General features: G+C 47.9%; 1 protein-coding gene across 1 annotated transcript in view; it reads right to left on the bottom strand.

The window, feature by feature from the left end:
* The window catches only part of NOC2L (NOC2 like nucleolar associated transcriptional repressor), a 123,056-nt gene that overhangs the window by 22,452 nt on the left and 76,048 nt on the right, over positions 1-24,556 (bottom strand). Inside the window, exons 13-18 of the mRNA XM_061601279.1 lie at positions 23,625-23,764; positions 15,105-15,216; positions 10,225-10,338; positions 8,209-8,310; positions 3,801-3,944; positions 2,106-2,219 (exon numbers count right to left, since the gene is read on the bottom strand). Coding sequence (XP_061457263.1) covers positions 2,106-2,219; positions 3,801-3,944; positions 8,209-8,310; positions 10,225-10,338; positions 15,105-15,216; positions 23,625-23,764 — 726 coding nt within the window. The remainder of the gene's footprint in view (positions 1-2,105; positions 2,220-3,800; positions 3,945-8,208; positions 8,311-10,224; positions 10,339-15,104; positions 15,217-23,624; positions 23,765-24,556) is intronic.

Below are 24,556 nucleotides of genomic sequence, written 5' to 3' on the forward strand. Positions count from 1 at the left end.
CTCGGTATAAAGCAGCTTCCCGTCAGGGATTATGGGAACTGTAGTCCAGCAGTGTCTGGAGGGTCACAAGAGCACCAGCCAGAAAGGAGGCTCCCTGCTGTGTCCCTGCATGAGTAGCTGCTTTGGCTTTTAGTCAGACTGATTAAAATAAGGAACCTGCGGCCTCCCAGATGTTGTTGGACTCTAACTCCCATCAGCCCTAGTCGCCATGATCAACGGTCAGGGATGATGGGAGTTGTAGTCCAGCAACATCTGGAAGGCCACAGGTTCCCCCATCCCTAGCTCAGAAGGCTATTAAAGAGAACAATTCCAGTTCCATTGTGTCCTTCAGGAGCTGACGACCACAGGCTCCACTTCTGCTTTACTGTAAAGGTATAGAGAATGGCTCATTTATGAACAAACTCTTTAACTGTACATGAATATTAACATTTTAATTACAAAACAGAATTTTAAAAGAGAAGCATGCTTTGTTTTTAAAATGATGCCATGCATGATTCATCTTAGAAGAGGCATTCTTCGTTCTTTCACCCACATGAAGGAACAGCTTTTGCAAAGCCTAAACAACTTGTCCCCCAATATATGAAAGACCACCTCCTTTGACCCTCTCAGCCTTAAAAAGTCTCCCTCTGCCAGTCTTGAGTAGCTCTGCCACCCTTATCAGTGCCTGGCGAAACAAGAGGGGGTATTTTCAGTGGCAGGCCCTAAGCTGTGGAACTCCCTCCCCACAGAGCTGCATTTGGCCCCTTCACTGTATGGCTTTTGTCATATGCTGAAGACGCACCTCTTTACCCTGGCCTTCAACACTTTTACTTACTTGCTTATTTATCATTAGATTTATATCCTGCCCTTCCTCCCAGCAGCGCCATATTAATATATTAGGTCTCACCCAATCCCTATCCTGGGACTTTAGGGTGAAGGGTGTAAAAGAAATTGAAATCATTATAATCATCAACCATTTGCCATCTGAAGCTTTTATTTTTATTTAAAACTAATTAAAATTCACTGCCACAATCAATCAGGGGAACATTTATAGTCAAGAGAAATGTTTTTAAATCTGCTACTCCACTGTTTTTCAACCTTGGGTCCCCCAGATGATGTCGGACTACAACTTCCATCATCCTTAGAAGGCTTAGCCAATGGCCAAGGAGAATGGGAGTGGTAGTCTGACAACATCTGGGGACCCAAGGTTGAAGAACAGTGTTTAGTCTAACCCAAGAGTAAGCCAATGTTGATAGGCCCTCCAGATACTGCGGGACTACAACTCCCATCATCCCTGTCCATCTGCCACGCTGGCTGGCGGCTGATGGGAACTAGGGTCCAACAACATCTGGAGGTCACCATGCTGGCTACCCATGGACCAATCCAGCAACACCATGTTGCATCCTCCAAAATGTCCAAGAGTTTGCATCATCCCAGGACATGGAGGAGGGGGGGAAATTTGGTAGAGAATATTCACAGGAAATTCTGCAAAGTTGCCTTCTTTTGCTTTCGGAGTGTGGGTGGGAAAGTAAAATCCCTAATATTTTCTCAGAAACAATGTCTTCTGAGAACTTTCGCATCAGCTCTACCAATAACAAATCCCTGTTCTGCTGGACAGTTCCTTCTTTATGCGGTCCCAGGCTATGGTCTGAAGGCGCATGAAGCCACCACCTTGCCGAAGCTAAGCAGGTCTGGGTCTGGTCAGTGCCTGGATGGGAGACCGCCTGGGAACCACATGTATGCCGCCCGCCGTTCCATGGTGAAAGAAAGGTGGGGTATAAATGTAACAAATAAATAATAAATACTTCTCTTATCCCATGGGGAACTTTTTCAGCCAGAGAGCCGCATTCCTTTCTGGCAAAAGTGGGTGGAGCAACTAATGTAAATTAAGCCTTTGTACAGCAGGCTCGTTTCTACACGCACACGCACAGAAACACCTCTATCCATGCCAGCAAGAGGCACGTTCCAGCCAGGCAAGAACACTCCAGGAGCGTATGAAGCAGGGTTGGCGAGGGGCGGGGCTTGGGAAGAGGGGGCGTGGCCTGGGGAAAGTTCCGAGGGCCAGCCAGAGAGGCCTGCAGAGCGGCATTCAGCCCGTGAGCCTGACGTTGCCCATCCAGTCTTACCCGCTCTTTGCCACTGATCTCTAGCTGTATCTCCTTTTCTCTCAGCTTCTTCCAGTGTAGATAATACATCATCAGCGGAGTCCCCTCTTCTCTGACCTTGTTCTCCCATTGTTCCTGTCAAGGTAAGAGAGGCAACCCTGTGTCAGCTGCACGCGTTCGCCTTTCCAGCTTTTCTCCTTGGAGGCAAGCCGTGCCTGCATTCCTGTTCCCATTTGACAGCTGGGGCAACTGAGGATGAAAAGAGCAGCTCTTCCCTCAAAGGGACTCCAACGGTGGAGTCCTTCACACAACCATTTGGGGTCCCCTGGATATATCGAAAGCCACTTGATAAGGGGAGCCAAAAAGAGAAGAATCAGGTTGGGCACAGCGGTAGCCTAAAGGCCAAGGACTTACAACGTTTTCAGCTGATGGATGCTGCGCAAAAAGCTTGCCCAAGTCAAACCAGCAACTGATCAGAGATACACTGCCTCTGAACATGGAGGTTCAATCCCCTCGAATCCTTGGCACTTCATCTGCACTAGCATTTTCTCTAACCTTGCTGAACTCCCAGTCGCAGTTTGCAACAATGCTAAGGAGAGGGGTGGAAAACTGTGGCTTGAAATAATTGAGAACCACAGTCTGCAAAAACAAAACGGAACAGTGCAGCCTTGCACTACTGTTGTGCCCTGGTCAGCTCCAAAAATTCAAGAAAGAGGGAAATAGCTTGTGTGAAGAGCCGGGGGAACAGAGAAGTCCACAGGGTGCTCTTGTTTTCCTCCAAACAATGGCTTGGTTTAGGCAACAGTGCACTGGTCCTTAATCTCATTTCTTCATCTGTAAAATGGGAATAATAGAAACCTACATACACTGTACATCAGGAGTGGGGAATCTGTGGCCCTCTAGATATCACTGGACTACAACTCCCATCATCCCTAACCATTGGGGGTGCTGGCTGGGGCTGATGGGCACTGAGAGTCCAGCAACATTTGGAGAGCCACAGGCTCCCCATCCCTGAACTAGAATGTCACTTGCCTTTACTGCCCCCCCACCTCCATCACAAGTCTGTCTTCTTCTAATGCAGGGACAGAGAACATGTGCCCCTCCCTCAGACGTTGCTGGGACTCATTATCCCTGATCATTGGCCATGTTGGCTGGGGCTGATGGGAGTTGTAGTCATGCAACATCTGGAGGGCCACAGGCTCCCTATCCCTGAATTAGACCATCACTTGCCTTTACTGCCCCTCCCTACCTCCATCACAACTATGCCTACTTCTAATGCAGGGCTGCAGAATCTGTGGCCCTCCTGACATTGCTGGACCGCAATTCCCATCGTTCCTGACAACTGACCATGCTGGCTGGGGCTGATAGGAGGTGGAGTCCAGCAACCTCTGCAAGGCCACCCCAGTTCCCTACCTGTGCTGTACAGTGCTGCAGTTACAAACAACCACGAAGGTCTACAAATAATTTTATAATGAAGGCCAGAGATCATAAGGGATTTCCTTCGTAAGGTTTAAAAAATATTAGCGACTGTAATGAACTGAGAACTTTGCTTTTTGTGGGCTGAACTCTTTTTTTTTCGCAAGGCAGGGCAGACAACTCAAGAGAGAGTCCAACCCTCCTCTTCCTTCCTGTCTCTGCATGCAGCTCAGCCAGACTGCAGCCAGAGCACCTCTTCTGAGATACTAGGCCAGAAAGAGAGAAAAACCAAAGACTCACCACAGCCTCCCGGTTAGCGACGCCAAAGGTGGCTTTCTGGCGCTTGCTTGTGATGTAGGCAGAGTTTTCCTGCAACTTCTCCAGGAGTTGACGGATCGTCTTGCAGTAGTTGGCAACCTTGCACTCCTTCAGGAACGTTTTCAGCTACAGTCGCAGGAAAGACAGGAGACATTCCATGAACTGATCCCATTAAAAAAACACACACACACACACACTCCCACCAAATTCCTTACAACTTTTTATTTCATGGTTAGGCATAGTCAGCAGAACCACAAGAAAGCATGAACGCACAGAATCCAGTATCCTGAAAACCTCAACTTTTATTTCCAAAACATTGGAGTGCGGAGAGTTAACTGCTCCATGGTGCAGGGACTGGGGAATCTGTGGCCCTCCAGTGGTGATTGGACTCAAACACCCATCATCCCTAGGTTAGACTGACTAGGGATTATGGGAGTTGTAGTTCACCAACCTCTGGGAGGTACAGAACGCCTTCCCCTGTGCTATGGTCCTCCTGGGCAGGAAATGTTGGCTACAGCCACCTTTCCAAATAGGCAGCATCCTCCATGTCCCTTTAGTCACAACCATTTTTGTGAATGACAGTATCTTTGCAAACACTCCAACTTCTGTGATGAATGTGAAAGATCTGTTTGGCTGCAATGAACCTTCACACAGATCCTAGTTATTATTCAATGGTCTTTAATCTCAGGGGGTTGCATTCAACTAAGTCCTACTCAGAGGAGACCTACTATTAGTCATGTCCATTAACTTCAATGGGTCTACTCTGAATAGGACTAGTGTCAAATACCACCTGGGGCCTGTAATGTTTGTTTCTGGGGTAAAGAAATCCCATTTCCTAGCTTCCAATTTGTTTCAGGCCCAATTCAAGGTGCTGGTTTTGACTTATAAAGCCCTAAACGGCTTGGGGCCTCATTACCTAATAAAACACTTTGCCCCATATGTACCTATCCATACCTTAAAGTACTGTTCTTCAACCTTGGGTCCCTGAATGTTGTTGGACTACAACTCCCATCAATCCCAGCCAGCTTAGCCAATGGCCGAAGATGATGGGAGTTGTAGTCCAATATCATCTGGTAACCTATGGAGACCTCTGTATGACCCATTGGAGAGTGGTTTTAGTGCATGAGTGGGGAACCTATCTAAGCCTGAGGGCCACAATCCCTTCTAAGCAGCCTTCCAGGGGCCACAAAACAGTGGAGGGAAGGGCCAGAAGCAAAAACTGGGGCGGAGCAATAAACGTTAATGTTACCTTTGTCCAGTAGGCTTGTTCCTACACCCTCCTCTACCCTCCCATCCAGGAAAACAAGAGGGATTTATCAGCATTCAGCAACACATTCTAGCCAAGCAAAAGCCCTCCAGGGAGATGCAAAGCAGGGCTAGTCCCTAGGGAGAGTCTCAGGGGCCAAACAGAGAGGCCTGGAGGGCCTCATTCAGACCCTGGGCTTGAGCTTCCCTGTCCCCGATGGAACATATTCATCTGGTGGCTGTTTTAGCTGCAAGCTGCATATAGGGCTTTTGTTGTGCTGCCTTTGAATTTCACATGTGTGGGTGTGTGTTTATGCTGGTCGGCTCTTAAGCTTTTTGTGGTTTTTATTACACCACGGTTTGATCGTTATGCTTAATCTTTGTACAAAGCCTAGAAAATTAATTTTATGAGGTGTCTCATAAATGCAAAATCAAATCAATCAGCTGTCCACCTCTGCAGGTCAGGAAAGCTGCAGCATGGAACTGCTGCTTCAGCAACGAAAAGGGCTCAGGCTGGGAACGTATATAGAAGCTGCAGGCTCCACGAGTTCCTGGCTCTCAGCCAGGCCCTGATCCAAGCAAGTGCTTCCCCATCCTCCCGGGTAGCAGCTAGTCGAACCCTTTGCCGGTGGACACAAAGCTCTTACTTGGCTCGCTGTCTTGTAATAACAGCCCTGCTGGATCAGGCCAGTGGCCCATCTAGTCCAGCCTCCTGTACTCACAGTGGCCAATCCAATGCCTCTGGGAAGCCCGCAAGTGGGGCACAAAGGCAATAGCCCTCTCCCCTCCTGCGATTCCCAGCAACTGGTATCCAGAGGCACATACTGCCTCCGACAGTGGATGTAGAACATAGCCATCGCGGCTGGTAGCCATTGATAGCCTTATCCACCATGGATCTATCTACCCTTTTAAAGCCATCCAAGCTGGTGATCAGGGTAGGAGTGTCTGACGGGTTGGAGGTTTGCTGGTGGTGCAAAGATCTATGGGGTGGGGGGTGGTTCCTGTCCCCACTCATCTTCCTCCAAGGAGACCCTGGGTTTAAAGTGCAGACAGAGCTGAGCCTTAACACTGACACAGATCCTGTCTACAACGAGCCTGCTCAACATCCAAATAAAGGGGTCCCCCCAAAAAAGAATATTTTCCCCCAAAACACTCTTCTTACTTTCTTGTTTCTCTTGTAACTTGTGGCCCTCAAGATGCTGCTGGACTACAACTACCATCATCTCTGCTGACCATTGGCGATGTTGGCTGGGGATGATAGGAGATGGAGTCCGACAACATCCAGAGGGCCACAGGTCCCCCACCGCTGCTGTGACGCCTTCAGATCCAACAGCCCCTGTGACCTTCTCCTCCAGGAGAGTCTCCTTCCTGTGAATCTTTCTCAACTCCCACCACATTCTTCTCTTTTTCTCTTTCTCTCTCTGTCTTTTTTCCTCAGGCAAACGGTTAGGTAACAAGCAGGCATCCATGCCAATTACCGCCACCACCCTGGTTGCTCCAAAGGGCAAGCCAGGTTAGGTTATCATCCAGAAGGAGGGGGAGGTGCCAAATAGGGCTCCTTTTTTTACAATATCTTCCAGGGCGAACACACCACGCCAGAGTCCCTCGGCAAAGAGGCCAGAGTTAACGCCAAAGCATCGAGCAGATTGCACGCCACGCTTTCTCCCTCCTCCTCACGCACGTCCCATCCCTGTTTATTCCGATCTGCCCCTCCCGATTCCCAAGCAAAAGGAAGGCTGTAAACGTCTGCTCTGGAGCCCCCGTCTGCAGCCGAGCTTCCACAGTGCTGGTGGCTCAGGAATGAGGCGCAGCAAGGCGGGAGTCAAGCCCGACACATGGGGAAGAAGAGGGGAGGATTCCTGGAAGTGCAAAGCCAAGACAGGAAAGTGAAGGGACACCCTGGCCCCGAGAGGCGTCTTTTAAGAGAGAAGAGGAAAGGTGTTCCCTGACGGCTGGGGATTTGTCACCCAGGGAGCCCAGCTGAATGGGAAGCAGTTAGGACATTTTAAAACATGCCGCTTTGGCGGATAGCTGCAGCTCAGGGGCAGAGCACCTGCTTTGTATGCAGAAGGTCCCAGGTTCGATCCCCAGCAGCATCTCCAGGGCTGGGACAGACCCCTGTCTGAATTATAAGGATGTATCAATTTATTGTATGTTTTTTATGACTTATAACTTATTGACCATTTGAATTTATTTCTTACAGTGAGTTGGGTAACTTTTTTTCTGTTCATGTTGTAAGCCGCCTTGTGCATAAATTGTTATGGAAAGGCAGCATATAAATAAACAGTGATGATGATGATGATGTCTGAAACCCTGGAGAGCCGCTGCCAGTCAGTGTGGCCAATACTGAGCTAGATGGACCAATGGTCTGACTTAGTATACGGCAGCTTCCTGAGACCTGGGACGTCTTGGCCCATGAACATCCCAAATGGAGATTGGCTATTATCAAAGGTGCAGTGGACTTCAAAGAAGCACGATTACAGGGCGAACAGGACGAACCAGCTAAGCCAAAGGCACATCAAACAAATCCTCATCGTGACCATCTTCCATCTGGAAACCTCACTGTGGGAGGCTGTGTGGATCCAGAATTGGCCTCCAGTCACTTACAGACCCACCGTTAAAGACCTTATCTTGGAAGACAATCTTACTCAGCCACGAGTGATCACCAATGAATGTTCCTCTCCAACTTCCCCGCAAAATTAATGCAAATGAATTAGGATGAAGCCAAGTCAGAATTCGAGATTAAAAGGTGCAGCCAAAGGCCAGGACTTCACCACAACTCAGTCGCAGAGCCGCTGCTAGTTCGGGGAGACAACACAAAACCTAGATGGGCCAATGGTCTGACTTGGTGGCAGGCAGCTCCCTGCATTCATACGACAGCTTTAAAGAAAAGAAGAAATGGACACCCACACACCCCAAACCATTTCTCAAAGCATAGCTTCACACCAGAACTGCCCTGTATGCCATCATTCTAAGGGACAAAAAAGCCATGAAATGGAAGACTGAGCATGGAATTCAATCCTTTCGGGGGAAATTCAACTTTATTTTTATTTTTTTTTAAAGAGGTGCATTTTCACCTAACTTTGATTGATTGATTGATCAATCAATCAAACCAACCAACCAACACCTGGGCAAACTCTTTTACCTGGAGTATGGCTGGGAGGGCAAGCTCTGGAAAACTGATCATGTAGGCATGGCCATGAAGGTACTCCACCGTCAAGTCGTACAGCTGTTCAATGAGGCCATCCTGCGTGTGTGAACAAGAGGGAAGGGGGGGACAACTTATTAAAAAGATGACAAAGGAAGTACAAGTGGTGCCATCCTACTTTTCTTCCCCAAGGGAACTCAAGGCAGCGTATGTGGGTTCCCCAGGGGATCTCTCCCTCCCAGGCACTGAGTGGCACAGCACCTGCTTTGCATGTCCAGGTACACGATACTAGTACCATTGGCCCGACTCAGTGTAAGGTAGTTTCCTATGTCTTAAGGGAAGGGCCACAGCTCAGGGTTCGTGCATCTGCTCTGCATGCAGGAAGTCCCAGGATCAATCCCTGGCATCTCCATGCATGGCTGGGAATACCCCTGCCTGAAACGAAGCTAGATGGTCTGAGTTGGTATAAAGCAGCTTCCTGTGTTTTAGGGGAAGGGCTGCAGCTCAGTGCTTTGCATGCAGAAGGCCACAGGTTCAATCCCTGGGAATGACCACTGTTCGAAATCCTGGAGAGCTGCCGCCAGTAGACTCAGACAATATTGAGCTAGATGGGCCAACAATCTGTATAAGGCAGCTTCCTGTGCCCCTAGGCCACTGAGCCCTTTATTTAGAACCATGAGGACTGGAATCTTACTTTCTTTTTAACAGAAGGACCATAGCCCAGTGGGAAAAGCACCTGCTTTGCCCACAGAAGGTCCCAGTTCCAATCCCCGGCATTGCCAATTAAAAACAATCAGTCAGCAGACAGTGGAGAGCTACTGCTGGTGAGAGGAGACCAGGGGCTTGCCAACATGGTGGCCTCCAGATGCTGCTAAGCCACAACTCACGCCATCCCTGCAAGATGGCCACACTGGCTGGGGCCAAGGAGAGTCAGGAGTCTGGCGACACTTTGAGGGCAACAGGTTATGGGGAGGGCAAGCAAGCCCTCCCAAGCCCCACACCTCACACCAGCTCTTTTAAGACAAAGGGCACGTGCGCCTACTCTGCAGTTGGCCCAACACATACATTACCCAATTAATTACCGAGATTAATTACTTCTGGTGATGCTTAATTACACTTGGTTTCTTAATTAATTAGGTAACACAGGCTAGCTTACAGTTAACTCATATTCAGTGCCTGCAGGGTTCCCCAACCCCCATCCTTCTCTAACAGTATTATTCCAACTCTTAACAATTTCGCAGGGGAAGAGCCGTAGTTCAGTGATGGAGCACCACCCTTTAATTCCAGACGGTCCCAGGTTCGCTCTTCAGCATCTCCAGGTAGAGCTAGGGAAGACTTTGGTCTAAAATCCTGGAGGGCTACTGCGAGTCAGTGTAGGCAGTACTGAGCTCGATGGGCAAATAGATAAGGTAGCTTGCTATGTTCCTATTTCAATGAGCCCTTTATTCAGAACCATGAGGACTTTTTTTTAGAAGGACCACAGCGGGATGGTATGCAAGCAAAAAGCACCTTGGGCAGCTCCTTTAGAGTTCAGACTAAAACCCAGAGCGGATTCCAATGCCCCACTGATGTGGAGCATTCAGCTGACACTGACACAGCTAGAAGGAAAGCCCTCAGAAACCTCAGTAAGGACATGCTCTACGGCCACGGAATGCCGATCGTTTGCAATGGGGATGAAAGTCAGGTGAGATGGAATGGAGTATCGTGAAGGAGGGTGTGGCTGACTGGAACAGCGAAGAAGATCATTGCAAACTGCAACATTTCACTGCAAGATAGCACCTGTCTGTTTTTACTCATTTCTCTTCTAGCACTGCGTTTCTACTTTATTGCAAAGTTTCTTTGAAGGGCAGAGCATAAATTAACTGCAAACCCACAGAAAAGTAAAGGAGGATTAGGATCTCACAATTTAACATTTCAAAAGGTGCCATTCCTAAAAGCCAGAGAGGCTGGACCAAAACAGCCCCACACCACCAACACCACCTGGTGTACCTTGCCCTGAATCTGACCACTTACCCGAAAAGTCTTCTCCTGCAAATTAGCCTTGGAAAGCTTCAAAATGACGGCAAAGTTAATGGGCTTAGAACTCATGCGCCCGGGTTTCTTGTTGAAGTCTACCTGCTGGAAAACCTACAAGATAAAAAGATGCAATTAGTATTTATTTATTTTATTTATTTATATGAACTGTTTATTCAGAGCTGTTCACTTTACAGTGTGCAAAAGACAGAGGAAGCAAAAAATAAATGCCTGAGGCACCTGTTTCCTTCAGAGCTTCCTCTGAGTTGCTAAGAGACTCAATACTTTGAGCCTGGAAGGATAAACACCTACCGTCTATTATGCAATGGACTGAGAACCTCATTGCCCTGGCTTCATTGGAACATATCTCATATAGACATCAATTACGGTGGATCCCTTTGGACATTTGGAGGGCTTATATTTAAGGAGTATGCTTAATTCAAGACGCATGCACTGATGGGCACTGTATCCATAATATAAAATGATTCTGGTTCATTGTTATATTTTTTGCTTCTTTAGCTGTTTTTGTCATCTTCATTATTTTTATTTTATTTCACTTAATTTTTTCTTTGTTTTCCTTTGATTGTCAAGCGAATAAAATGATAACAATAATTTTTTTAAAAAGAGCCTCTCCAGCCAGGTGCGATTCCCCCCCTCCCAGGAGTGACGCGGTGGCTGCATCCAGACATAAAGATAAGCTGATCTTTCTATTATTATTGATAGTATACATTTTATTCTTCAATAAAGTTTGCAATAAGAATACATAAATAAATAACACACACACACACACCCTTTCCCTGGCCCATCCAACCTGGTTCCAAGCACAGGATAGCACCACCACCCACCCTCTCCTGACACGCATCTCAGAAAGGGAAAGGGGGGTGAGAGAAGCTGCTTTGGGGGGGGGGAGTGTCAGGTGTTCTCCATGCCAGAGCAACAGAGGCTGCTGTCATGGCACATCACAGCGCCAGCTCTTATCTCCAGTGGCAGGGAGAGGGGGGTGGAAGGAATTCCAGCACCTGGAGGAACTGAAAAAGACGTACAGGCTGACAGCACGGTGGTGACAAGGGGGGGGGAATGGAGAAAGTGGGGAGAGAGAAGTAGAGAAAGAAAAAGATGCAGAAGGCTCCTTCTCCTTCAGTTGCTATAGGAGCATCAGGGAGGGGAAAGAGATTGCATCTTTTGTCAGGCAGACACAGACCCACACGACAGGATTTTGGAGGTAGGGGGAAATCATTTGAGTGGTGGATATGAAGTAGTATCTCAGAAGATGGGGGTTCCAACTGCAGCATAACAGTGCTTAATTGTTAGAGCAGTGATTCTCAAACGGTGCGCCGCAGCACACTGGTGCGCTGCAAGAGGTGTGTGCCGCGAATATTATGAAAGTATATTTTAAAAATGAGAAGAAACCCATCTGTATAGAAATTTATTACATCCATGATCAATTTTTATTCATAGTTTAAAATATATTAATATATTTTTAATTTTATAAACAAAGTGCGCCAGAAATTCTTTATATGTTTTACAGTGCGCCGCGAACCAAAAAAGTTTGAGAACCACCGGGTGAGAGAGTGCAGAAAGGCTGAGCAGGTCATGCCCTCTAGCCTGCAAATGTCAAAACCCCACCCTTCTAAGCGCTGGAGGTTAACTGGGCATCACACCGTGAGTTGTGCGCACACATGCCATGATTCTGCCAGACAGGCGAAGAGATCGGCCTTGGAGAACAGAACCTTAAAACTTTTTCATTCAAAAAAAATTTTGAAGAATTTTTTTTTTAAGTTCAAGAGGGAGACGAAACCTGTCTGACCTCAACAGGGAGTTCCATAAAACTGGGCCCGCAGCACTGAACTGCGCACAGCTTGTGGTGGATACAAGCCACACATCCGAGCGATGGAGGACCACTAATGGAGACTTCCCTCCAAAGGCCACAGCGATTTCATTCATCTTGGTGGGTCTACTGTGAGTAAAGCTGAACTAGATACAACCTTTGATATTCGCTAGAACCAAAAGTTTTAAGGAGCATCTGCATTTTGAGTAGCTTACTCCTCAACCTCTGTGGCGCAGAGAGGTAAGCGGCGGTAACGCAACCGAAGCTCTGCTCACGGCCGGAGTTCGATTCCAACGGAAGGAGGAAGTCGAATCTCCGGTAAAAGGGGCCGAGGTCCAGTCAGCCTTCCATCCATCCGTGGTCGGTAAAATGAGTACCCAGCATATGCTGGGGGGTAAAGAAAGGCCGGGGACAGAACTGGCAATCCCACCCCATATATACGGTCTGCCTAGTAAACGTCGCAAGACGTCACCCTAAGAGTCGGAAACGACTCGCACTACAAGTGCAGGGACACCTTTACCTTTATTTACTCCTCAACCACACACAGAGATTTTTGTTTATAAAGGCGAAGCTGTCCTTGGTAAAGAGTCATAAGCTGAGGACTTAAACAGCAATGCAGGCTTCCGGCTCCATCCTTCCTCATCCTCCTTTCCCCCCCCCCTCGCCTGCCAGCGGGCGAGATGCCTGCCGCATGAGCCCAGCAGCATTGGATGTGGGTTGGTGGCGGAAGCCAGGAAGAAAAGCATGCACAGACCACGGGGGAGGCGGCTGGGCCAATGTATGTGGCTTGTGGCGAGGTGGGGAGGGGAAGAAACACAGTTATCTGCCGGAGGCTGAGGAAAAGAAAAACAGAGCAAGAAGGGGGCTGGAGGTGCAGGAAAGATGCGGTGTCGCTAAACCCAACGGGTGAACGCTCAGAAGTGCAGGGAGGGGAGAGAAGAGAAGAGGGTGGGGGAAGGATACAGACACACATGGAGAGGATCAGCTAAGAAGCCGCAAGGGTCAGAGAGAGAGGGGGGGAGAGAGGGGGGGCTCGCTGGCTGCGACAGGCCAAGAGGATGTGGTGAACGAACAAACATACGTTTGCAACATTAAAAAAAGGGAGAGAGAACCCACAGAAGGCTTCTCTCTTCCCAACAAACCAAGGTGGCTTGGCCAATTCCCGGGCAGCGACTTCTCTTCTCCCGTACCCTCACCCCCCACTTCCTCCGGTTGCACTGCCTCCCATTTCTCTCTCGTGTTTCCTCCCTCCTTGTCCAAACAATGCAGACAGACACAGAGACTTGGGGAATAAGCAAAGTAGAAGGGGTGGAGAAGGAGGGGGCTGGAAAGTCTGTCCTTTTCCCCCAGGAGAGAATGCAAAAGGACACACACACACACACACATGGAATAACCTAGAGAAGAAAGAGCATCTTCTCACACTGCATAGTTAAAACTGTAGGATTCGCTCCCACAAGAGGCAGTGATGGCCACCAGCTTGAATGGAACTAAACAAGAGGATTAGGCCCATACATGAGGCTATCAATGGCTACTAGCCACACTGGCTATGTGCCGGAGGAAGCATGCCTCTGAATACCAGTTGCTGGGAACTACAAGTGGGGACAGCACTGTTAACACTCAGGTCCTGCTTGTGGGGGCCTCCCGTCAGGGCCGCTGTGAGAACAGGATGCTGGACTACGGCTGGGCCATTGGCCTGATGCAGCAGCTAGGTCCTCTTAGGTTCTTACAATGTCCACAGGAGCTGAAGGGGCTCTCTACCCTATCCAGATGCCTCAGCTTCTCACCTGGAAGTTCCCTACTCTCTTCAACGTCACACCAGGAGAGTGGAGGGCAGAGGGTGACAGAGCACCCTGTAACCTACAGCTTCACCGCTGGATGAAAATAAACTATTTTGAGATTCAAGGAGGTGGTGGAGGTGACATGAGTACGTGTGCGTGGACTCAAAATGTGTGCATTCCAGGGCATTCAGCAACTGGAAGCTCCAGGACTGAATCCAGCCCTCAAAATGGCCTGGGTGGCCCTCCCAGTTGCCAGGCTAGTAGAAAAAGAAATGTCTGGATGGGTGAAAATTTCACTTCAGTTCTCATTTCAAGCAGAATTGATCAAATTTGCACTTTCCGAAACAATATGAGAAGCGAAACACAGCCATCCTTCAAAATTCGCATGCATTAGAATTTTAGGATGCAGTTCGCCAACTAAACAATATTTACAGAAATGCATATATTAGGGGAAAGCGTGCATAAAAATGAATGTATGAGAGAAAATAACATGCAAAAAGGCATGATATGGTGAGATATTGCTTGCAAAAATGTGTACCTTTGTCAAAACTGCCTACAAAACTTGTTTATTTGGAGAAATTTGCACTAAAACGGTGAAGAATTTTCATGAGGATTTTTTTAAAAAATCGTGGATTGCTGCAGAAATGTAGAGAATTGAATTTAACATTGGGAAAATGAGAAACTGAGAGAACCGAAATTGACAGATCTTCCCATCCCTACTGGAGGGACAGGCTGATAATCCACATTTGAAATTGGGGGGGGGGGGAAGGGACTGATCCCAGCATCAGTTTGTCATGTCCATTCATCTCAATCGGTCTACTCTGAGTAGGACCAACGCTGGACACAACCAAGAGTTTTGTGCAGCAGCAGAGGTTGTCAAGTGAGAATTTGCAACTCGAAATTTGGGGAAGCAGGGGGCAGATTCCAAGGGGGCGGGCACCAAGTTTGCCCCAAGATTTGGGGCCGCTTACAAGGTTGCAGCAGGTGCAGCTGTCTTCTGCACAGCCCCTTGGACCTGATACCCCATAGCACCCAAGCTCAAGTAATTGAAACAAGTGCAAACAAAAACAGCAAAAGGCAGAAAAATGCCAGAATCCACATTATTGGGGGGGGGGCGGAATCGTTATCAGGCCAACAATACTATCACATACGAGCATTCATGCTTTCGAGTCCTCCAGAACTCTTCTACATTGCCCAGCTAATGTCACAGGAACACAGGAAGTTGCTTTATATTCTGTTAACATGCCAGGCACAGCGACGTAAACAAGACTCACCTCCAAGATAAAAGGCAAGACAGGAATGAATGTCCGCGTGCTTTCCGACAGCAGGGTTAGAGCCCGGATGCAGTGCATGCGCAGGGGGTAGAAACGAGCCGTGGGCACCAGCCTTGCAGGGACAAAGAGAAGAGAGGCGAGAATGAACACCAGCCGCAGCCATCCCAGAATTAAAACTCTGGTCCTACTGTAGAGTTTCCCGCCATTAGTTCATTGCCAGGTCCAATTCAAGGTGCTCATGAAGCGCCATGGGTGGCTTTGGGGCCAGTCACTGTCTCTCAGCCTACCCTGCCTCACAGAGTTGTTGTGAGGATAAAACAGGGAGGGGAAGAACCGTATTTGTAAGGTACCTCGAGGTCCTTGGAGGAAAAGTGGGATATCCAGTCCGGACCGCACTCTCTTATGGTTTACCTATCCGCTCTAGCACAGATCTCAACAGATCCCCCTGCTAGGCAACCACCAGTAACGTCCCAATACTAGTATTCCCAGAGACTCTGAATACTGGTATTGTTATTCTCTTCACCGCTGCCACCATTTGTTACAGTTCCCCTTCAGCCTTGGTCATTACCTTACCCTCCCTTCTGGTCTGTGAAACCCCAGCCAAGGATCAGGCCTTTGGTAAACCAAATTAAGTATTTATTACAGATAACAAAGCTAACAAGATTAACAAGATTTCTTCTTAAGGCACATAAGCATATGGTTTTACTCAATACTAATCCGAACTCCACCTCCCTCCTGGTAAACAACTCTCTAAACCCCACCAAGCAATCCACTCTTTCTCTTCTCCCCCCTATTCCACTCTCACTCTTCCTTTTATACATTCAGCCATTTTAAACACTCAGCCAATCATCTCGCATTCTACTGCCCATTCACTCCCCCTCTTTCACTCCACTTACCATGTATCTTCTAAAACAACAACACTTACCATATATACATTAATATAGGAACATCACAGGGGCCTTCTTAGTAGTTTCGTCACCCTCATATGTTTGGGAGATGGTGGCCCAGAGGGGTCCTTCTCTATGGCAGCCCCTAAGTTGTGGAACTCCCTCCCCACAGAGGTGCACCTGGCACCTTCACTGTACAGTTTTTGGTGAATGCTAAAGACGCACCTCTTTCCCTGGCCTTTGACACCCGAGATGTATGTTTTCAGGAACCACCCTATCCCTGTGATTGTAATTTGTTTTAAGTCGCTAGAGGCCTTCAGGTACCAAGCGAATAATGCATCCCACAAAAAATAATAATAATAATTATGATGATAATGACGATGATGTCAGCAACTATCAGACCCTGGCTAGATTTGGCTCAGTTTACCAAGTCAGGTCTCCAGCAAAACTCATTGACAGGAGATGCTATATACCAGGTCAGGCTATTAGCACATCTAGCCCAGCATTGCAAGGGTGGGGAAACGAAGGCCCGGGGGCCGAATGTGGCCCTTCACTCCTCTCTATTCAGCCTGCAGAACTAACCCCAGGCCACACTCCTAATATAGTCGCTGCTTTGCACCATTCTTGAGTGTTTTTGAACTGTATGAAACAGCGAAAGTGGGACATGCCCTCAAACCCTTCTCTGGATGGAGGATAGAGAGGGGTGTATGACCATGTGTGTGTGTACTGTAACCTACAGTATAAAAGTTAAAATTTACATTCGCTGTTCTGCCCACTCTTGCCGGGTGGCCCCGCCCACCACCAGCATGCGGCCCCCAGGAGGTTGCCCTGGAATGTGGCCCTCAGACTGAAAAAAATGTTTCCCAGCCCTGCAGTATTGTCTACTCTGGCTGGCAGCAGCTCTGCAGGGTTCAAAACAGCCAAAAAGCTTTCCCTCTATCATCAGCAACCTGATCCTTTCAACGGGAGATGCTGGGAGCTGAACTAGAGACCTTGGTGCATGCTAAACAGGAGCTTTAACCACTGAGCTACAGCGGCTTCCTGGACTAGAAGAGATAAGAAGTCTGAATACTGGCAGTGACAGGAGTCTTACACAGAGTGCCCCTGAAGCCTTTGAATTCACAGTGTCTCCACTATGCCACAACACTAGTAACAACAGATGGGCGAGAGATGGGGGTCACTGATAACAATGGAAGTATGCAAGCAAAGTGCAGTTTTATGCATACTTAATGCTTCGTTTCACTTAGGGATGAGATCTAAGGAATTAAAAGCATGGCTGCCTTCAAGCACGTGATGCAGCAACCTTGCTGACGCTAAGCAGGTTTGGGTGAAGTCATGTATTTGAATTTACAGGGGTGGGGAACTTGCCCTCCAGGGGTCAACCATTGGCCATGCTGGCTGGCTGGGGCTGCTGGGAGCTGAAATCCAACAACCTCCAGAGGGCACCCACAGGCTCCCTATTCCTGGACTAAAAGCTCCTGGAAGGACCATCCAAAATGGAATCTCCCTGCATCAGTGGCTGCCTTGGATTTCATTGATGGAGAACCGATAGCTCTCCAGAGGATGCTGAATTCCCAACTCCCATCAGCCCCCAGCAAGCATGGCCAATGGTCAGGGCTGATGGGAGCTGGGAGTCCAGAAACATCGGGAGGGCCACAGATTCCTCCCTGCTGGTGTAAACAGATCAGAGATGGAGTTCAAGGGTTACCATCACAGGAAAAAAACCCTGCTCTGGTTAAACCAATCTAGAGAGCTAGGGTAAAAGCTTACCTTTCTTGCTGTTTGTAGCCCTCCCCTCCCCAAGTCCTTGCTACTTTTCAAAGTCATCCCCCGGATCACTGCTCTGGTTCTGAGAAGCAAAATCCCATCACATTGCCGCCCCCCAACTCCTAGACGACTGCTGAGATTGTAAAAAACCAGAGAGAGTGAGAAACTGCATCAGCCACACCATATAAATCACACACCACCCTTTCACCCTAACCGCCCCCCCACCCGCCAAATAGTGAAATAATTATCACTGGATCCATTATGGAAATAAATCTACTTCCACGCCCGAGACCTGGCAACCAGCGAAGGGGGATGACGAAAGCCTTCTACAGGAATTAATTGATTGGGGGATAAACCTGTTAAAAGGTATAGATTTACTGTAAACCAAGGCGATTAATTTCAGAGAGCTTGCCGAGGCGACAGCCAGCTTAAAAACTTCCCAGCGGTGAGGGACAACCGTGGAATAAAGTATGCATCAGGACGGCTTGTTGCCTGACCAAGCACTGGACCAAATGACCCACAAAGCACTCTGGTACAGTCGTGGCTTCTGCCAAAGAATCCTGGGAAGTGTAGTTTGTTGAGGGTGCTGAGAGTTGTTTGGAGACCCCTATTTTCCTCCCAGAGTGGGAACTGTCACTCTCTGAGGGGAAAAGGGGTATCCTGACAACTCTCAGCACCCTTAACTCTCAGGATTCTTTGGGGAAGCCATGATTGTTAAAGTGGTATAATAGTCATTTAAAAGTATGGTGTGCGTAGGGCCTTAAGAACAAAGGACGCTGCCTTATATCGATTCAGATCACTGGTCCATCTAGTTCAGTATTGCTCACACTGACTGGCAGTTGCTCTCTAGGGTTTCAGGCATAGAATCTATCAGAACCTTACCAGGAGATGCCAGGGGTTGAACATGGGGCCTTCTGCATGCAAAACATCTGCTCTCCCACTGAGCTACAGCCCCTCCCTTAGATAAACACAGCAAGCTGCCTTACGCTGAGTGAGACCATTGGTGCATCTTGGTTTTGTCTGCACTGACGGGTAGCGCACCTGCTTTGCATGCAGAAGGTCCCAGGTTCAATCCCCGGCATCTCCAGGCAGGGCTGGGAAAGAACCTGTCTAAAGCCCCAGAGAGTTGCTGCCAGTCAGTATAGACTGAGCTAGATGGACCAGTGGTCTGACTCTGTAAAGGGCAGCTTCCTATTCTCTTTTCTAATTTTGCTAAAAGGCTTACTGAAAATTATAAGCTGTAGTTGTTGCTTTTATATGTAGGGAAGAAAAAGCTCGTTAAAATGTCATACTAGAATGCCAGCATTATGTTGTGGAGAGTGTCGTGTTTGAGTGTAGCATGGGGGGGGGGTTGTGCGAAATGAGCCATGATCAAATCCCCCCTTCAGTGGATATTCTGGAGCAAACTATTTTTGGCAAAATTTACCTCATAACTAACTGCATTCTTTAAAAAAAGTTACCACAGAAAATCTGAAGAGAGAGAAAACAATCGAGGGCAGCAGAGCGTATCTGTGATTAACCTGGGGAGACAACCCCCCTCAGACTCTCAGCCCTAACTCCGCACACACACCTGTTCTTGGCAAAGAGATTTACATTTTTTATTAAGCAATGACAGCTAAATTCTGGCAGCCACACACACAGAGCCCCCTTGAACCCTCAGGCTGGCTCCTACCCCTCCTTTCTCTTCCCCCAAATCTCTGTCAACCGAAAGGAAATTAAGGCTCCCGAGAGCCCCCCTGCCCCAGAAAGTGTGGGGCCTTTGGAGGCAGCGGGCGAAAGGAGCCGATTCCAGTTTCTGTCGCCAACCCCTGCGCTGCCTGGTTATCTTGGTTAAGCACATTTTAAAATGCCGCCCTGGTTCGCCCCCGCCTGAAGCCACAGAGCTCCAGTGGGCGGCAATCTCTTCCTTCGCTCCCCACAGTTTCTTCTGCCTGAGCATTGGGTATTTCTCTAGGGCAAAGCGCCATCTTCTGGACGAATGGCAAAGGAGGAAAATTAGCCTGGACCGCACTCACAGCATACATTTATTCCACTTTAAGCAGTCATGGCTTTCCGCCAAAGAATCCTGGGAAGTTTGTTAAAGGTGTCGTGAGTTGCGAGGAGTCCCCTGTTCCCCTCATGGAGCTACAGCTCTCAGAAGAAGGAACGATACCACTCTGGGAATTGTAGATCAGTGAGGGAGTCTCTCCCAGGCCTACCCAGAGATCGAACCTGGGTCCTTCTGCACACAAGGCAGTCGTTCTAACCACTGAGCTATGTCCCCTTCCTCTATACCACTGCATCTTTTAAACCTTGGTGCTAGTGAGACCTGTTTGTATTTTTAGAAGCTTGCACAACTAACATCAGGACGCATAGTTTATTCTAGGTACAAAATACAGAGGGGAAGCAGTGGTTCAAATACCCCTTATTATCAAGGCGTTCCGGGCTTGTTAAAAACCGCTGTTGCGCATCACTTCAGGACCTGCATGTGACAGTCAGCAGCAAAATTCCAGGCTGTGTACAGACTGTACATTTAAAACACACGACTTTCCCCCAAAGAATCCTGGGAACTGTAGTTTGTTACGGATGCTGGGAACTGTTGCTGCGTGAGGGCAAACTACAGGCCCCAGGATTCTTTCGGGGAAGCCATTTGCTTGAAATGTACGGCGTGTACAGATTTTTCACTCCCCACTCCTGTTTCTCCCGGAGCCCTGCTGAGATTTCCAGAAGGTGTCCAAGACAGCTGATTTATCTGCCTAGACAGGTGGAAAATGCCACGACTCGTCTGCAGGACAATTAAAAGCCCCACTTAAGTGACGGAAAGGCGTCTCGGGAGGTTGGGGGGGAGCGAAGAGAGAGATTGAAGGGGGAAGAGAGGCAAGCGTTAGAAATCGTTTAAACCTGTTTATCTTCATCAACGCTCAGAGGAGCCCTTGGAGCCTAAGCAGAGGAGGGCTTCGGAGAGAAAAAAACAGGGGGAAGCACCTACAATCTGGACATGACCCTAACAGGATTTCAAGAGACTGCTGAAGTTTTGGAAAATTCACTGCACGCCCATTAGCCACCAATGGTTCCAAAGCACAGAATCAGCTGATGTCCGTGCATGTGTTTTGTGTGTTTTAAATAACAAGAATCCCAGAAGTCTTCTATTCAGGCAGATACCGTTTTGCCCAAATACGTAGAGCATCAGCAAGTCTAGCTATTTTTCAGGGGCCATCACCTGTCCTGCATACTTGACGCTTGTGCTGGCTTCTGGTGCTTTAGCCCAGAGGTTGCCAGTGTGCCTCTCAGCACCTCCCATGGTACCTGCAAACGACCTTAATAAGGCCATACTTGCACCACACATTTAAAGCACTGTTGTACCACTTGAAACAGCACTGGCGTCTTCCCCCTGTAGTTTGTTAGGGGTGCTGAGAGTTGTTAAGAGGCCCCTGTTCCCTTCACAGAGCTACAATTCCCAGAGCAGTTTGACAGTCGATCCCTCTTTATTCCCAGTGTACTATAGGTATTGTAGCTCTGTGAGGGGAAGAGGGATCTCCTCACAACTCTTAGCACCCTTAACAAATGACAGTTCCCGGGATTCTTTGTGGAAGGTAATACTGTGCTTTAAATGTGAGGGGCAGATGTGGCCTAAATATCCCCTCAAAACCCCACAACACTTGAGAGTCTGTTTGTTCTTCCTGCTCAGCTCCTGTTTGTATTGAATCAGTCTCTCCTACATGAAATACACACCCTTAAACATGCCCACATTTCATCAGATACCCAGACTGGATGCCCACACTTCCGTTATGAGCAGGGAACTGCAAGGAGCTGCTCTCTGCGGGCAAGTTGTGGTAGGGTTCGATGTAGGTGCCTTTCCCCTCACTCTCACTGATTAAGGAGCTGATAAGAGGGGGGCATACCCACACCAATTTGGGGGCTCCTGTCTTTTTTCTGCTCTTTTAGATGTGGTAGCCATTTTGCCCAGAGCTTGGGAAAGTTACTTTTTTTCAACTACAACTCCCATCACCCCAATCCAGTGGCCATGCTGGCTGGGGCTGATGGGAGTTGTAGTTTAAAAAAAGTAACTTTTCCAAGCTCTGCTCCTGGGATCCCACAATCATTTCACCTGCAATGCACATATATAGGGGTTAGATTCACTGTTCGACCACATCCCCCAAGTAAGTGGCCAGACAAATGTGCCATTCAGTCAAGGTAAGGATGTCCAAACATTTACGAAGGCACACACATTGTGGCAATGCTGGCTGGGGCTGATGGGAGTTGTAGTTCAAAAAAGTAACTTTTCCAAGCTCTGATTTTGGCAGCCCTTTTGTGACTGGCACCTGCGGCACCTTCTACATTTATTTATTACATTGATCAGTTGCTTTATACAAGCATCTCAAAGCAACTTGACAAGATAAAATACAACATGTAAAAGCAATTTAAAACCGGGGGGGGGATAAAAACAATGAACAATACAAAATACATAAAATGCTCACCATATTAATATGGACAAGTCCTACCTACCCACCCCACTAAAAAAATGTGCACCACCATAGGAGGCAATATTTATTAACCAAAGGCCTAAGTGTACCAATAGGTCTAGGCCACATTTATACCAGACATTTATTCCACATTTATTCCACTTCAAACAGTCATGGCTTCCCCCAAAGAATCCTGGGAAAGATAGTTTGTTACAGGTGCCAAGAGTTGTTAGGAGTCTCCTATTCTCCTCACAAAGCTACAATTTTCAGAGTGGTTTAACAGTCAGTCCCTCTTCCCACAGAACTCTGAGAATTGTAGCTCTGTGAGAATAGGGGTCACCTAGCAACTCTCAGCATCCTTCACAAACTACCCTTCCCATGATTCTTTGGGGGAAGCCATGACTGTGGAATAATAGTGGAATAAATGTATGGTTTGAATGTGGCCTTGGTCTGGCACTTACAAAATAGATCAAGCACATCTCCTTGAGAAAAGAATTCCACAGACAGGGGTGGGGGGCACTGCTGAAAAGGCCCGTTCTCATGTAGCCACCCTCTGCATCTCCCTCAGGTAGGGCACACAGAGAAAGGCCTATGATGAAGGCTGCAGGGTCCAGCATGGTTCAAATTCCAAATGTGCTCACTGGACCAAAAAGTTTGCCAACCCCTGTTCTTAGCCTCTGTGGTACATAGCATAAAATGCCCATGAGCAGAGTAACCACAAAGAATGTCATGGTGTTGGCGTTGGAGTTGAAGTGGGGGGAGCCAGCTGAGATAATGAGGTACACCAGGATCCTGGCTCCAAGGTCAAGACTACTGATCAGGAGCTCATGGAGACTGAGGCAAGAACCCTGTGGAACTTGATCCAAAGGGCCCACTGAACCAGCTAGAACTGTCATAGGCACCTTCCCTGGACTCAAAGAACCAGGTGCCCCCAGCACTCTCCCCCCCCCCTTTCATCCATCCCCTTTCCCAAGGTAATATATGTTGGCAGTGAACTTGAAATTTTGAGACACTGTATGACATAGAGGTTAGAATGCTAGACTAGGACCTAGGAGACCAGAGTTCAAATCCCCACGTGACCATGAAGCTCACTGGGCTAGTTGCCAACTCTCAGCCTAATCTACCTCACAGGATTGTTGTGAGAACACATTGCACAGTCTCTTCTCAATGAAGAGCAGCTACATCCTATTCTATTCCTATGGTGACTTCTGTTCAAATTCTCACACTTTGGGCCACCTGCCAACTCTCAGCCTAACCTACCTCGCAGGGTTGTTGCGAGGATAAAATGAAGAGGGGGGAGAAACACGTACACCGCCTTGAACTCCTTGGAGAAAAAGGAGAGATATACATGCAATAACAAAATAAATAGATTTCAGGAAGCAAACTCAACACACTGGAAACGAACAAGATCTCCAGCGACTTACTTAATGCAGCCAATGATGACCTGTGTCAAAGGGTAAATCAAGGGCTCCATGACGTCGTTCGGATAGATGGTGCTTAGGACCCGACACCAGAAGTACAAGCAATGGACATACTGCCAGTTGTAAACCGACTGGTAGTTTTCCTAAGGGTAGGAAGAGGTAAATCTGAAAACATTCATTTAAACAAGCCCTGAGACTTCTTAAAACTGCAAAAGCGCTACTTGCAATAATGCAAGGTGCTGTGATTCTTTTAGGGCAGGGGCTCCCAAAACTTCCTTCCTGACCACCAGACCTTAAGAATTGCCAAGGGTTTTGCTGGAGCACTTCATGACCTTCCTGCCTGGTGGTAGCAACTGAAACGTGCTGTGCCAGATGCTGTAAGATTCTTAATTGCAATATTTATTGTTGCTTTTGTTTCTTATACACTGCAATTTATAGCATTACAACTGGAATTCCGTTTATAATATAAGAAATGAAAAAAGCAACAGAAATCCAATATAAAACTGTTATGAAAAACGCGATGAGATGTGCCGTCTGCCATCTCCCATCTTCAACCACAAGCCCACCAAGATGCCAGGAACCACCTGAATGAAGCTTGCAGACCACTGGTGATCCAGGGAGCACAGTTTGGGATCCCCTGTTTTAAATTGCAAGCTCCCCCCCCCCCAAAAAAGGGAGACTCTTTACAATCTTTGAAGCTCCAGGTTAAGAAACCTTCCTATCTGCCCACACATTTTAGATTACACTTTAGTCAGAACTGCCTTAGGAACACAGGAAGGTGTTTTATACTGAGTCATACTGGTCCATCTAACTCAATACTCTCTGCACTCACAGGCAGCAGCTCTCCAAGGTTGCAGACTTGGGGGATCCTCCCAGCTCTACCTAGAGATGCCGGGGATTGAATCGAGGGCCTTCTGCATGTACGGCAAATACTC

Source organism: Rhineura floridana, chromosome 18, assembly GCF_030035675.1.
Source record: "Rhineura floridana isolate rRhiFlo1 chromosome 18, rRhiFlo1.hap2, whole genome shotgun sequence".
In the NCBI taxonomy this organism is placed as follows: Eukaryota; Metazoa; Chordata; class Lepidosauria; order Squamata; family Rhineuridae; genus Rhineura; species Rhineura floridana.